This window comes from Populus euphratica, unplaced genomic scaffold, assembly GCF_000495115.2.
Source record: "Populus euphratica unplaced genomic scaffold, PopEup_1.0 scaffold633.1, whole genome shotgun sequence".
Lineage (NCBI taxonomy): Eukaryota > Viridiplantae > Streptophyta > Magnoliopsida > Malpighiales > Salicaceae > Populus > Populus euphratica.
The window spans coordinates 50,402-62,344 of record NW_011500498.1 but is presented as its reverse complement, the minus strand read 5'-3'; the positions used below and the strand labels follow the sequence as shown (position 1 = coordinate 62,344).

General features: G+C 34.8%; 1 protein-coding gene across 2 annotated transcripts; it reads left to right on the top strand.

Moving 5' to 3' along the window:
- The first annotated feature begins 271 nt into the window (after positions 1-271).
- HIT1 (Membrane trafficking VPS53 family protein) lies at positions 272-11,424 on the top strand. Of its 2 annotated transcripts, none has more exons than XM_011011800.1 (25): positions 272-459; positions 569-643; positions 740-834; positions 1,081-1,137; positions 1,235-1,385; positions 1,994-2,064; positions 2,609-2,733; positions 3,679-3,839; positions 3,958-4,099; positions 4,237-4,300; positions 4,734-4,916; positions 5,011-5,052; positions 5,461-5,565; positions 5,652-5,711; positions 6,583-6,660; positions 7,234-7,341; positions 7,437-7,502; positions 8,433-8,510; positions 8,592-8,725; positions 8,809-8,902; positions 9,155-9,232; positions 9,799-9,861; positions 10,094-10,162; positions 10,255-10,350; positions 10,826-11,424. In XM_011011800.1, exons 2-25 carry the CDS (start codon positions 595-597, stop codon positions 11,117-11,119), a joined length of 2,463 nt encoding a protein of 820 aa, XP_011010102.1. In that variant the 5' UTR covers positions 272-459; positions 569-594; the 3' UTR covers positions 11,120-11,424. The 2 variants fall into 2 exon arrangements, with proteins under 2 accessions (XP_011010102.1, XP_011010101.1); XM_011011799.1 differs by having other exon boundaries at positions 548-643.
- Positions 11,425-11,943: the final 519 nt, after the last annotated feature.

Genomic DNA, 11,943 nt, shown 5'->3' with positions numbered 1-11,943 from the left:
TATATTTTTATCTTTTAAAATTTATTTTTAATATTAATATACTAAAAAATCTAAAAACACAAAACATTCTTAATTTAAAATAAAAAATAATTTTTTTTTTTAAAAAAACTTCTAAAAGTATCTGCACAGCGGGCTCTCTAGGGCTTTGACCGACCCCATCACCCTGACTTCATGATCTCGGCAAAAGAGAAGAGAACTATCACAATTACGGTAAAATAAAATAAAAAAACCCGTGAAACGACAAACCGAGAGGAATCGAGGGGAGACCTCCTTCATGAAAATGAAATGTTAGAAAATAAAATAAAACATACAGTATATACTTTATTTTCCCATTTGTCAAGAAAAAATTGAACGTTTAACGGTTGAAGCAAAAACTGGAAGACAGACAGACAGACAGAGTCCAGTGATCGAGAGGAAGAAGAAGATCATTCTTCCAAACGACAAGTCGTTTCTCTTCAGGTAAATCACCAACCACCACTCAGATCTCACAATCACCCTCAGTAACTTAGATCGATTAAGATTTTCGTAATCTAATTCGTCTTTTTAGGTGAATTTTGGCGACGTGAAGAAATCTGGCGTTTGATTTTGTCAAAGATGGACAAGTCAAGTGCATTGGAGTATATCAACCAGATGTTTCCTACAGGTTTTCTTTTTAAGTAATTTATGTGTTAAATTTAGTGGAAATGATGTTTATATTTCGGAGTATGATTTGTTGATTGATTCGTAAATTGATATGCAGAGGCGTCTTTGTCTGGAGTTGAGCCGCTGATGCAAAAGATACATAGTGAGATTCGTCGCGTAGATGCCGGAATACTAGCCGCTGTTCGGCAACAGGTCGTGAATTGTGATCTTTTGTGCGTTTTAATTGTTCGTTAGTTATGCATCTGCCTTGGCATTGTGAAGTCTTGAACTATTGCTGCGGCTGGGATTTTTGTCTATTTGTTTTTGGTACTAGATGAAGGAATATTACATGTAAATGTGTTATGAATTGAGGAAATAGAGAATTAGGTGTTAGGAATTAGAAATACACTCGTTTTAGTTTTTGATGGTCGCGGTTATGTGCATTTTGATGTGATTTAGAGCAATTCGAGAACAAAAGCGAAGGAAGATCTTGCTGCTGCTACACATGCTGTGGAGGTGAGTTGTGGGTTAAGTACAGTTTGTGTTTCATAAATGTGTTATTCTTGCTGGTAGACAGCCGTGAATAGTTTTTTAATTTTTCCTTGATGAGTAGGAACTCATGTACAAGATTCGGGAAATAAAATCCAAAGCTGAGCAGAGTGAGACGATGGTTCAGGAAATATGTCGTGACATCAAGAAGTTGGATTTTGCAAAGAAGCATATAACAACCACAATTACAGCTCTGCATCGTCTCACTATGTTAGGTTGGTCATGCCAATAAAAACCCATTGCTGTAATTGGAACTATTAGTATGCAATAACTGGTGATTTTTGTTTTTTAAATTATTAACTACATCAAGCTCGTTGGAATAAGTCATTCAAATTGGATTGGTAGAGGTGTTGAGATGAGTTCTTGCAAGTCGATCAATATGATATTTTATTGCAAGGAAAAATTAAACTTGAAAAATAAAAGATAGCATTATATAGATTGGAAATATTGGCGGAACTTTTGATTGTGATAAAATTTACCTTTCATGTATAAGTTGTTTTATTGGAACAGAATCAAATAAAAAGTGAAAAAAAATCCCTGGAAAACCGGTATTTCAACCTCATGTGCAAATGCTTGTTTTCATCAAAACATGTGTTAATTTTTTATCATCTATATCCTAGCACATGGATGTGCACCTTTCTGAGCATCACACCTTGTCTTACTTCCAAAAGTCCCATCCCTAGGGGAGATGCAGTACTGTGAAATGCAACACTTTTTTCACTCTAGAGAAAGCAAAAATAAAATGTGATGAATCCTTTTATGTTTTATTTGAACATTTTGTGCATAAATTGGTGATATAACATGTTTTTTGGTTCTATGGCAGTGTCTGCTGTTGAGCAGCTTCAAGTGATGGCTTCCAAACGGCAATATAAGGAGGCAGCTGCCCAGCTGGAGGTACCTAATCTGCTAGGGAATCATTATATTTTTCTATTTTGGTGATTAAGAGGTTCTTTACTTTTTGTATGTCTAGTTGAACATTATCTCAATGATTTTCCTTTTCTTTTATTTCTGTGATTTCAGATAGAGACTAATGTATCTAGTTGAACATTATCTCAATGCTTTCCATTGGGGATGAACATGTGATTATCTTAGGACTTATTCAAATGAGTGAACTGCTCCTTTGCAGTCATTTACTAACTTACTGGGCCCACAACTTTGAGACATAGGAGACTTGTGATTCTCATATACTTCAGTATAAATGAATCGACATCCTTGAAATTTGTTTAGTAGGCGTATTGTTTACCCATTTGAATCTTCACCATGCAAACTCCCTTGGAAACTGAAGCCTTTCGATTATCAATGTCATGTCTAATATCTGGTCTCTACTGTCTCATTTGTCTATGGATCTGAATGTATTTCAAATATTTTTGGAGCTCTTTGCTGTTACTCTTTTGATTTGCATTTTGTTTAAAACATGCTGGTTCATGTTGAATTCCAGGCAGTAAATCAATTATGCAGTCATTTTGAAGCCTATAGGGATATACCAAAGATCACAGAGCTCAGGGAGAAGTTCAAAAATATTAAGCAACTACTCAAGTCACATGTATTTTCTGATTTCTCAAGGTATGCTCTTATGTTTCTTGATTGATGCACTTGTTAATCACGAAGAGAAATTGGATATTTTTAGCAGGGATTACAAATTTAAGTAATCCACACAAACCTGATAGGACCTAACCTTTGCCTGTGAGAACAGGAAAACCAATGCCTAAGTATGCTATTCAAAGATAATGATTTGACTGCCTATCCTCTGCCGTTGTGCTTGCCTTTTCTATCTGCATGCCTTGAACTTGAAGTATCTATGTTCAAGAATTTACAAGCCTGTAGGATTTTGGACTCGAGATTAATACCTATTAGGTTTGTGATTTGATTTCTGGGTACACATAATGCGGTTTAAAACCAGTTAAGTATGGTTTTAAACTATGCATGGGATTTGATATTTCTTTTTTGCATTATGTAAAAGTTGTAGATGATATGCATCTTGATTTTGATTGTAATTTTTTCCCGTGTTTGTAAAAGATATGTGAGTTGTTATAATATACTATTCAAAGCTGAGTTTCTCTTACAGTAATTTGCTTTTATATTTTGTTCTGTTTTAACATGCATATATTTTTGTTATTAATACACAATGAGTAATTTTCTTTTTGTAATAAAAATATATGGTGACTGTTTTCTTGGATTCAAGTCGGCTAACTGACCCACCCATCTTGTTATATCCAATTGAAGAATAATATGCTTTTCAACTTTTTTTAACTGCTGTGGATGTTTAAAACTTTTGCACAGTCATCTCATTTATAACCTAAATTTTGACTAGAGCTCTCTAGAAAACAAAACCAATGAAAAAAGTAAAATGAAAGAGAGCGAGCTGTTTCCAAAAGGCTGATAAATAAAAGGAAGAGCAACTTATCATATTCATGTTTCAAGTATTTTGCCATTGTCTATTCCTTCTACCTCTCTTGAGAAACACACTATCTATGTTTATTTCTCTTTTTCTGTGTTATTTTATCTCAGCTTAGGTACTGGAAAAGAAACAGAGGAAGCTAATTTACTTCAGCATTTATCTGATGCGTGCTTAGTTGTTGATGCTTTAGAGCCATCTGTGAGGGAAGAGTTGGTAAATAATTTTTGCAGCAGGGAGCTTACTTCCTATGAACAGATCTTTGAAGGAGCTGGTCTGTCACTCTTGTAATCCCTTTCTGTCGTGCCATTTTATTTTGTCCGTATCTTTTTTTAGTGCCATGCTTTTGTATATCCTTAATTTTGAAATTTCCGTATTCTCTATTTGACCAGAACTAGCTAAGCTGGATAAAACTGAACGAAGATATGCGTGGATCAAGCGTCGGATAAGAACAAATGAGGATACATGGAAGATCTTTCCTCCCTCATGGCATGTTCCTTACCGGCTCTGTATCCAATTCTGTAAGAAGACAAGGTGGGTCATTGTATTTTGGCATTGAACTTTAATAATTTTGAGTACGAGTAACATAATCTTTCTGGAATAACAGCAGTGCTTTATTTGTAGGATAATAATGTAAATAACCATAAAGTTTGTTTTCAATGTGTTACCAGGAAGCAACTGGAGGTGATACTTGATTATCTCAAAGAGAAGCCTGATGTTGGAACCTTGTTGATGGTAACCATTCTTTTGTTTTATACATTTTGCTGATTTTTTCTTGAAACAAGTCACAGTATAGCTGTGGATATTGTATTGAGTGTTACTTTATTCTTCATTTTCCATGTGAAATAAATTTCTTTCATAGTGATTTCTCCGGCATTGCTGATTTTTACTTTTCAGGCTCTGTTTTGAGTAGTTTTATCTTTATTTTAAGCAATTTGTAGCAAGTGTTTACTTGAAATGCTATGCAGCTCCATCTAGCTTTAATCCCTAAGAGACTGCATCACCACACAAAACCTTCATTTTGCTCTATCTAATATCTTGGATAAATCCTTGGCAATGTTAATAATGTTTAATTTCTTTAGCATGTAATTTTTTTTTTCAATTCTTTATTTCTTTATGACAGTTTGACCTCTCCTGATGTTATCTATGCTCTGAAAATTGTCTAAAGGCACTACAAAGAACTCGTGAATTTGAGGATGAATTGGCCGAGAAATTTGGAGGAGGCACTCGAAGTAGAGAGATTGGAAATGAGATTGAAGAAATTGGTAAAGAAAATAATGGTCAAAGCGTGTCAGATATTCGAAAGAAGTATGAAAAAAAGTTTGCTGCAAACCAAGGGAGCGTGCCTGAAGTATGCATTGAATTCTGCCTGATAAGTAATCAAAATATTGTTAAAATGGGTTATCAAGTTAATTGTCTCCCCTTCTGGTGTTCTGTGCTTGCAGGAGAAGGATGGAAATAAAGATTTGTCAGTGCCAGGAGCTGGGGTAGATATTCTCCTTATATGGTTCTGTCACGCATGGTTTAATAATAGCATTAAATATGCTTTATGATATGCATGGCTATTAATGCATATGCTGCATTGGACAGAAATTTGAAATTAGTGGTGATTTCCAAGCCCTTTAGGCAATCTTATTATGAAGTCTCTTAGTTATTGAGTCAAAATAGATTGTAGATTAATTATTATTCAGGGCTACAAGAATGATAAAAAAGATCCTCTGCTTGGATGCATCATGAAATTTTAATTCAATAAATATCTCCCTTTCAGCTCTCTGATATTTGGATCTTAGGATATTCATGTGGTCTTTCTGATTCAATTTTGATATTGACATTTTTTTACCTTACTACAGATTTTCTAATTTCTTGAAAATTGTCTGTGCTCATTGATTTTGCAGTTTAACTTCCATGGGATCATATCATCTTGCTTTGAACCTCATTTGATAGTATATATCGAACTGGAACAGAAAACACTGATGGAGAATCTGGAAAAACTTGTTCAGGTTGTTTGGCTATATCACCTCTCTACATATGCATCTTGACATGACCTGGTGCTTATTTTTCAATGAACTGTAATTTCTTATCACAGGAGGAAACATGGGATATCGAGGAGGGTGGTCAGAATAATGTCTTAACAAGTAGCATGCAGGTAAGCAGCTGGACATAAATTGTATTTCTCATCGTTGCTGTAACCACAATGTATTAACAGTAGTTATATATAATTTACAGATACCTGGCAGATGATTCCATGGTAGTTCGTATACCTTATTAACATTTTTTTTTGCACTGCTAACTAAATATTACACCCTTCTAGTTGTTTTCTCTTTTAGAACAAGTTGACTTATTTTCCTGGTGTGAGTTTCCTGTAATCATTAATTGTTATGCATTTATTTGCATTCAATTTACATCTCCAGATTGTGGAAGTGTAGATGGAAAACTCGTATGTTAGTTTGCTAGTGAAGCATACCTGGTATAATAAGCCTATACCTTATTATGCTAGTGTTATCTGCCTTGCATCAATCTCCAAAATTCTTCCCTTTCAGGCTGTGGTCATTTAAATGCTTCTTATACTTCATTAAGAGTGAAGTCTCAATCGATTTTAGATAGAATTTCTTGTTAACTTAGTTTTTCTTAAATGTGCAATTAACTAGATGCCTTTTCTTAGTGGCAGTGTTTTTTCTTTTTCAATTTATATTTTGATCGATTATAATAATTAATAGTTGGAAGAATAATGTTAACAGGGCCAGGTTATTAGACAGCCAACTGAATTATTCTCTCAAATGCTTATTGTAGTCTCAATTATGAACTGTCAACATTTCTGCTTGCCATTTAGTGTTCGATCCATGCATTATGTGTTTACAGATCTGCACTGTAGATTGTATCTGGAAAAGGCATGTTCTTGCCACAGCAAGGTGCTGAAATGGTTACCTTAACACTTGATCCGCCACTTATGCATGTCTGCTTAAGAATTTCACTGTAGCATTGTAGTCCAATGACATAGAACTCTGTTGTGTTTTCAGTTGTTTCTTATAATCAAGAGGAGTTTAAAGAGGTGTAGTAATCTCACAAAGAACCAGACATTATTAAATTTGTTCAAGGTACTTCGTCTGAATCCATATCTTGGTTTTCATTTATTATTGTCAGTGTTACAGTTGTAATAATTGAATATCTTAAATATTTGAATATAGAAATGCATTTTGAATTTATATGCACATGGGTGGTGACAGGATTTTAAAGAGAATTTTTCTAATTTCATGTAACATATACATGTCATTTGGAAACTATCACGAAAAATCTCTTTTCTATCCCATCAATGCACCTTGGAAAGTTTGTGATTTTAGGTTAGTTTCCTAAAGCTTTCATTCTAAACAAGAAACAATAACAATTCTAATGATTAACTTCATTGGAAGCTGTGAAAGCAGTTAAAAACAATTCAGACTCCAGTTCCTCAGATAGTTTCTCCTAGTCAGTAAGGCATTCCAAGATGTTGGAACTTGTGTGGTTGCTATTGCACAATAGGTGATTTCAAGTTTTAAACCATAACTTAATTGGAAAATGGATTCTACAGATTGTCTTGTGTTCAACTGACCTCGAAGCTGATGAGATGGCCTCTGTCATACAAGTATAGAAAATATTGGAGTTGGCTTATCCTATTTTCCTTGCATCATTAGGTATTTGAAAGAGTTCTCAAAGCATATGCAGCAAAGCTAAAGGCAAGACTACCTAAGGGTGGTATGGGGATTGTTGCAGCAGCCACGGGTATGGATGGACAAATAAAGGTATCAGCTTATGTATCAGAATTTCATAATTGCTTAAATCTGGTTATCTTTTACATAAACTATTTGCATTTTGCTTATAATTTCATTTTGGACAGACATCTGACAGAGATGAAAGGGTGATTTGTCTCATTGTCAATTCAGCTGAATACTGCCAAATAACGGTCAGTCAGTTTCTCTGTTCGTTACTTTTCTCTGCAATTGTTTTGTATTGCATTTCTGTCTATCTTTTCATGTCATTTTGTGGCAGAAGTATATGTAAAGGACAAAAAATTTGAATCTCCAGAAAAACCCCCACCACAATTCATTATCAAAGGTGTTTTTGTTTTTCCCATATTCTTCAACTAGTTAGAGCAAAGCCACCTGCACAAGAAAATTAAGTTCCAAGGTTGCAGTAAATCATGAACCAACATTTACAACTCTATATCTGAAGCCTCATTAGTTATATGATGACATTCAGTAGATTTGCAATGCATGAACTTTTGAATAGGAATTACAGAAAAACAAAAAACAGTAAATGGAAGTGGACAAAGGAGTTTTCTCAACTGGTCATACTAAAGCGTGGTCCATGAACACAATTCAACTTTTCTGACTAGAGGCATTTCAATTGTCGACTTTGAGTTTGAAAAGTATGATAATCAAAATGTATACTGATGGTTATATTTTTCCGAAATTAAAACCATGTTTTGTATCTAAATCAGTAACAAGAATTTGGCCTTTATAGCTGACCTAATTTTAAGTTTCAGGAAAAGATGTTTCAGCAGTTATGATTCAAGTGGCTTGTCATAATTGATTCCTATGGTAACTGAAGTATCAGTTGCCTATGTGCTATTGTACATTTACCAAACTTCATCACTGTGTTTTTCTGACGCACCAAACTGCAATATTGGGTGTTCAGTCATGCTTTCCAATACAGGTGGCATGTAAATGCTATTAATGAAAGCCTATTCTCAAAAACATTAAGTTTGTTTGATGCTTGCTTCCTCTGATTGGAAGTGATGGATGTACCATCAGCATCAAGTTGGCTATTCATTTGTCCTTGTTACAGGTGATGCTTTGAAGTCTTCATAATCTTGCTTTAATTTTCTTGACAGTCCGGTGAACTGGCTGAAAGTGTATCCAAGATAATCGATCATCAATTAGCTACTGGAGTGGATATGTCAGCAGTTGAGGTACTACCCATCCATCAATAGATTCTGTCATAGAAATTCTGCTTTTCATATATATAGCATGGGAGTCATTCGATTGTGCAGGAAGAATTTTCAGGGCTTATTACAGAGGCATTAATGACCCTAGTGCATGGCCTGGAAACTAAATTTGATGCTGAAATGGCTGCAATGACACGTGTTCCATGGGCAACACTTGAAAGTGTTGGCGACCAATCAGAGTAATCTGCTTTGTTTAAAATTCTAATCTTGAGTACTTGGGTTGGATATAAATTCCATAAATAACAGAACTATCTTTCCGCAGGTATGTGAATGGCATAAATATGATCCTCTCAAGCAGCATTCCGGCACTAGGAAGACTTCTTTCACCGATACATTTCCAGTACTTCTTGGACAAGGTGATTGGAGTGGGAGAGTTCATGATGATGATATTGCTATCTTGGCCTTAGAAACTTAGTGCATTATTTACCGTAGATCATTATTTGGTTTCTTTTTCCCATTTATGGCATGTTATGTTTTTTATCTAACTTAATGTACATTCAGCATCATTTATTGAGGATGATGCCACCCTTTTCTTTGGTTATCCCATGACCTTTCATGGTTAATACATCTCTTCCGCTCAAAGTGATCATTTTGATATTTTTGTCCAGCTTGCATCATCCCTTGGCCCACGCTTCTTTGCTAACATTTTCAAATGCAAGCAAATATCAGAAACTGGAGCCCAACAAGTAAGGACTATTTTGATTGTTTCTTTAGTTTGTTGGCTTCAATGACTAAAATTCAAGGATTGGTAATTCATGCATCTAGCTATAACGCAGCCATTAGTTACATTATGCGATGCAAGGTTTTCTTTGTTTTGGCATTTGGGTTGCATCCCTTGCACCAACTGAAATTTGTTTGTCTTCAATAATTTTTTCTTCTATGAAATTCAAATTTCTTAGTCCATGCATTAGTGCTTGCAAACTAGTTGACAATTTAAGCTTGTAATTTGTATAAAGATTTGCATGGTGTTTGTTAAGCTTGACCACCTAGTCTGCTATTTATTGATTTAGCTGTCTATATTTCCTTTTTAAATATATGCTGCTGTCTATCTTATCAGAAAACTTCTATACAATCACATGAGTGAGATAGAATTTTTTTAACTGGCTTATGGCCTTTGAAAAGATTATACAAGTAAGAAAATAATCTGTTTTATTCATGTTTGTGAAAATAATGGCTTAAAAAAATCCTCAGAACCATATTATTTATTGTTTAATGTAATTCAGATATTACAAATGGCATGATGCAATTGCAGATGCTTCTAGATACCCAAGCTGTCAAGACAATTCTTCTGGAGGTTCCTTCCCTTGGTCGACAGGTGAGTTAGCTCTCCCATATAAACATTTGTACATTACGCATGCTCATAGAGCAGTGGTAGAATTTAAGAATTTGCATACTGTTTGGATTGAAGCTTTCCAGCTTTGGAAGGTGCTATACTTCAGTAACCATAGCTCTTATGGAGCCCTATTGCCCGGATCTGCAGAATATGATTGTATGGGCCTTGTTACCCAAACTAAGCTGTTTTTCTTTGTTTTATTTTGTTCAAACAGACATCAAGTGCTGCTAGCTATTCGAAGTTTGTTAGCCGTGAGATGAGTAAAGCTGAAGCACTTTTGAAGGTTTGTAATGAACTTTATGATGGTTTTTACTTTACAGCTCATTTGCAGTTTTTTTTTTTTGTTCCTAATACAAAGTAATTTTCATTTTACAGGTTATACTCTCCCCAGTTGATTCTGTAGCAGATACATATAGGGCACTGCTACCAGAGGGAACACCAATGGAGTTCCAGCGAATTCTGGAGCTAAAGGTTACTTGTTCTCTCGCCCTTTTCTTTCATTTCCTTTTCTCCCCCTTAAGAAGAGACTAATGCAATTTGATTCTGCAGAGAGGCCAAAAAATATTAACCTCGTGTGGATTCAGTTCCAACTTTTTTTTCATTTTGTTTATACTTCTTTAGGAAGTAAAACTGCGTGATTTCTCATGCGTGCTTAATTCGGAACACAAGTTTTATTCCCACTTAAAAATGAGAAAGGAATGCATATTTGGTTCCACAATCACGGATACTTTTACCTGTCAAACTACGGTATATGGCAATTCCTGCTTTCTAGTTGTGTGTTACCGCAGTTTCTAATAAAATCAACAGGTTCAAATTCTGTGTTTGCCTCAACAACTTTCACGTTTCTGAACACCTTAGTAGTTAAACTTTTCAAGCAAGTCTGCCATTTTTTTTAAATCAAATTTCTTTTTTCTGACGCACTCTTCATCATGCTTGGTTTGATCAGGGTCTTAAAAAAGCAGATCAGCAGACTATACTTGACGACTTCAACAAGCACAGCCCTGCAATTGCTCAACCTTCAATTGCACCAGCTGCCGCACCAGCTGCCCCCCCTGTTCCTGCAAGTCCTGCAATTGCCAACTCTACAGCTGGATTTATTGCTTCCCGAGAAGATGTACTTGCTAGAGCTGCTGCACTTGGACGTGGCGCTGCCACAACCGGTTTCAAACGGTTCCTTGCTCTAACTGAAGCAGCAAAAGACCGGAAGGATGGCCCGTTTAGAAAACTCTTCAATGCATGAAATTCACGCAATATTGTACGTGTACATGAGGCGCTCGTTCATCTTTCGTTTTTCTGTAAGTTCATAGGTTTCATCACTTTTTGGTCACATAATGATGTCAACAACTACCTATAAATTTTGTGTACGAGAAAAGAGTCGGTTCTTCAGAAAATCCCCCTCCATTTGCCCCTTTCGGCTACAAGAGTATAGGTAAAAGTTGAAGCCAAGCCATATTTTGCTTTTGCATGAATGGATTACTTACAGCATCTTTGTAGACTTCTGAATTGAAATTTGGAGGTTCTAATAAAATTTCATTTTTAGAATTATTTTGGGAGTTAATAATTGAATTTCAAATAGAATTTAATTTAAAAAAATGATACAAAGGTAAATTAGAAATTAATTTAATATTAAAATTAGCTTTTCTAAAATATTTTTCTTTTTCTGTCTTCCAAAAAAAGATGGTGAAATTAATATTAAAAACGAATTGATTTGAATTCTATTTATTTTAAATATATAAATTTATTTATCAATTATATTCAAATTGAATTAATTATTCAATAATTAAATTATAATAAGGAATTTGAATTGCCTTCAAATAACCCGTTACTTATCTCCTAATTATTTTGTCATCTCTCAGGAGGGAAACCACGCAAGCTGTCTCTGTCTAGGTATCGGCCTTTTATTACAAGATCTCTATGTTCATTTTTTATATTGACAAGCAGGGATCAGCCAGAGCCACCACCACTGGTCCTTCCATAGCTTGAAACTAGCAGTGTTCATCATAGTATTAGATTGGCTTTTAGGTCCATTAGGGTTCTTGATTTAAGATTATATACAGACACGCA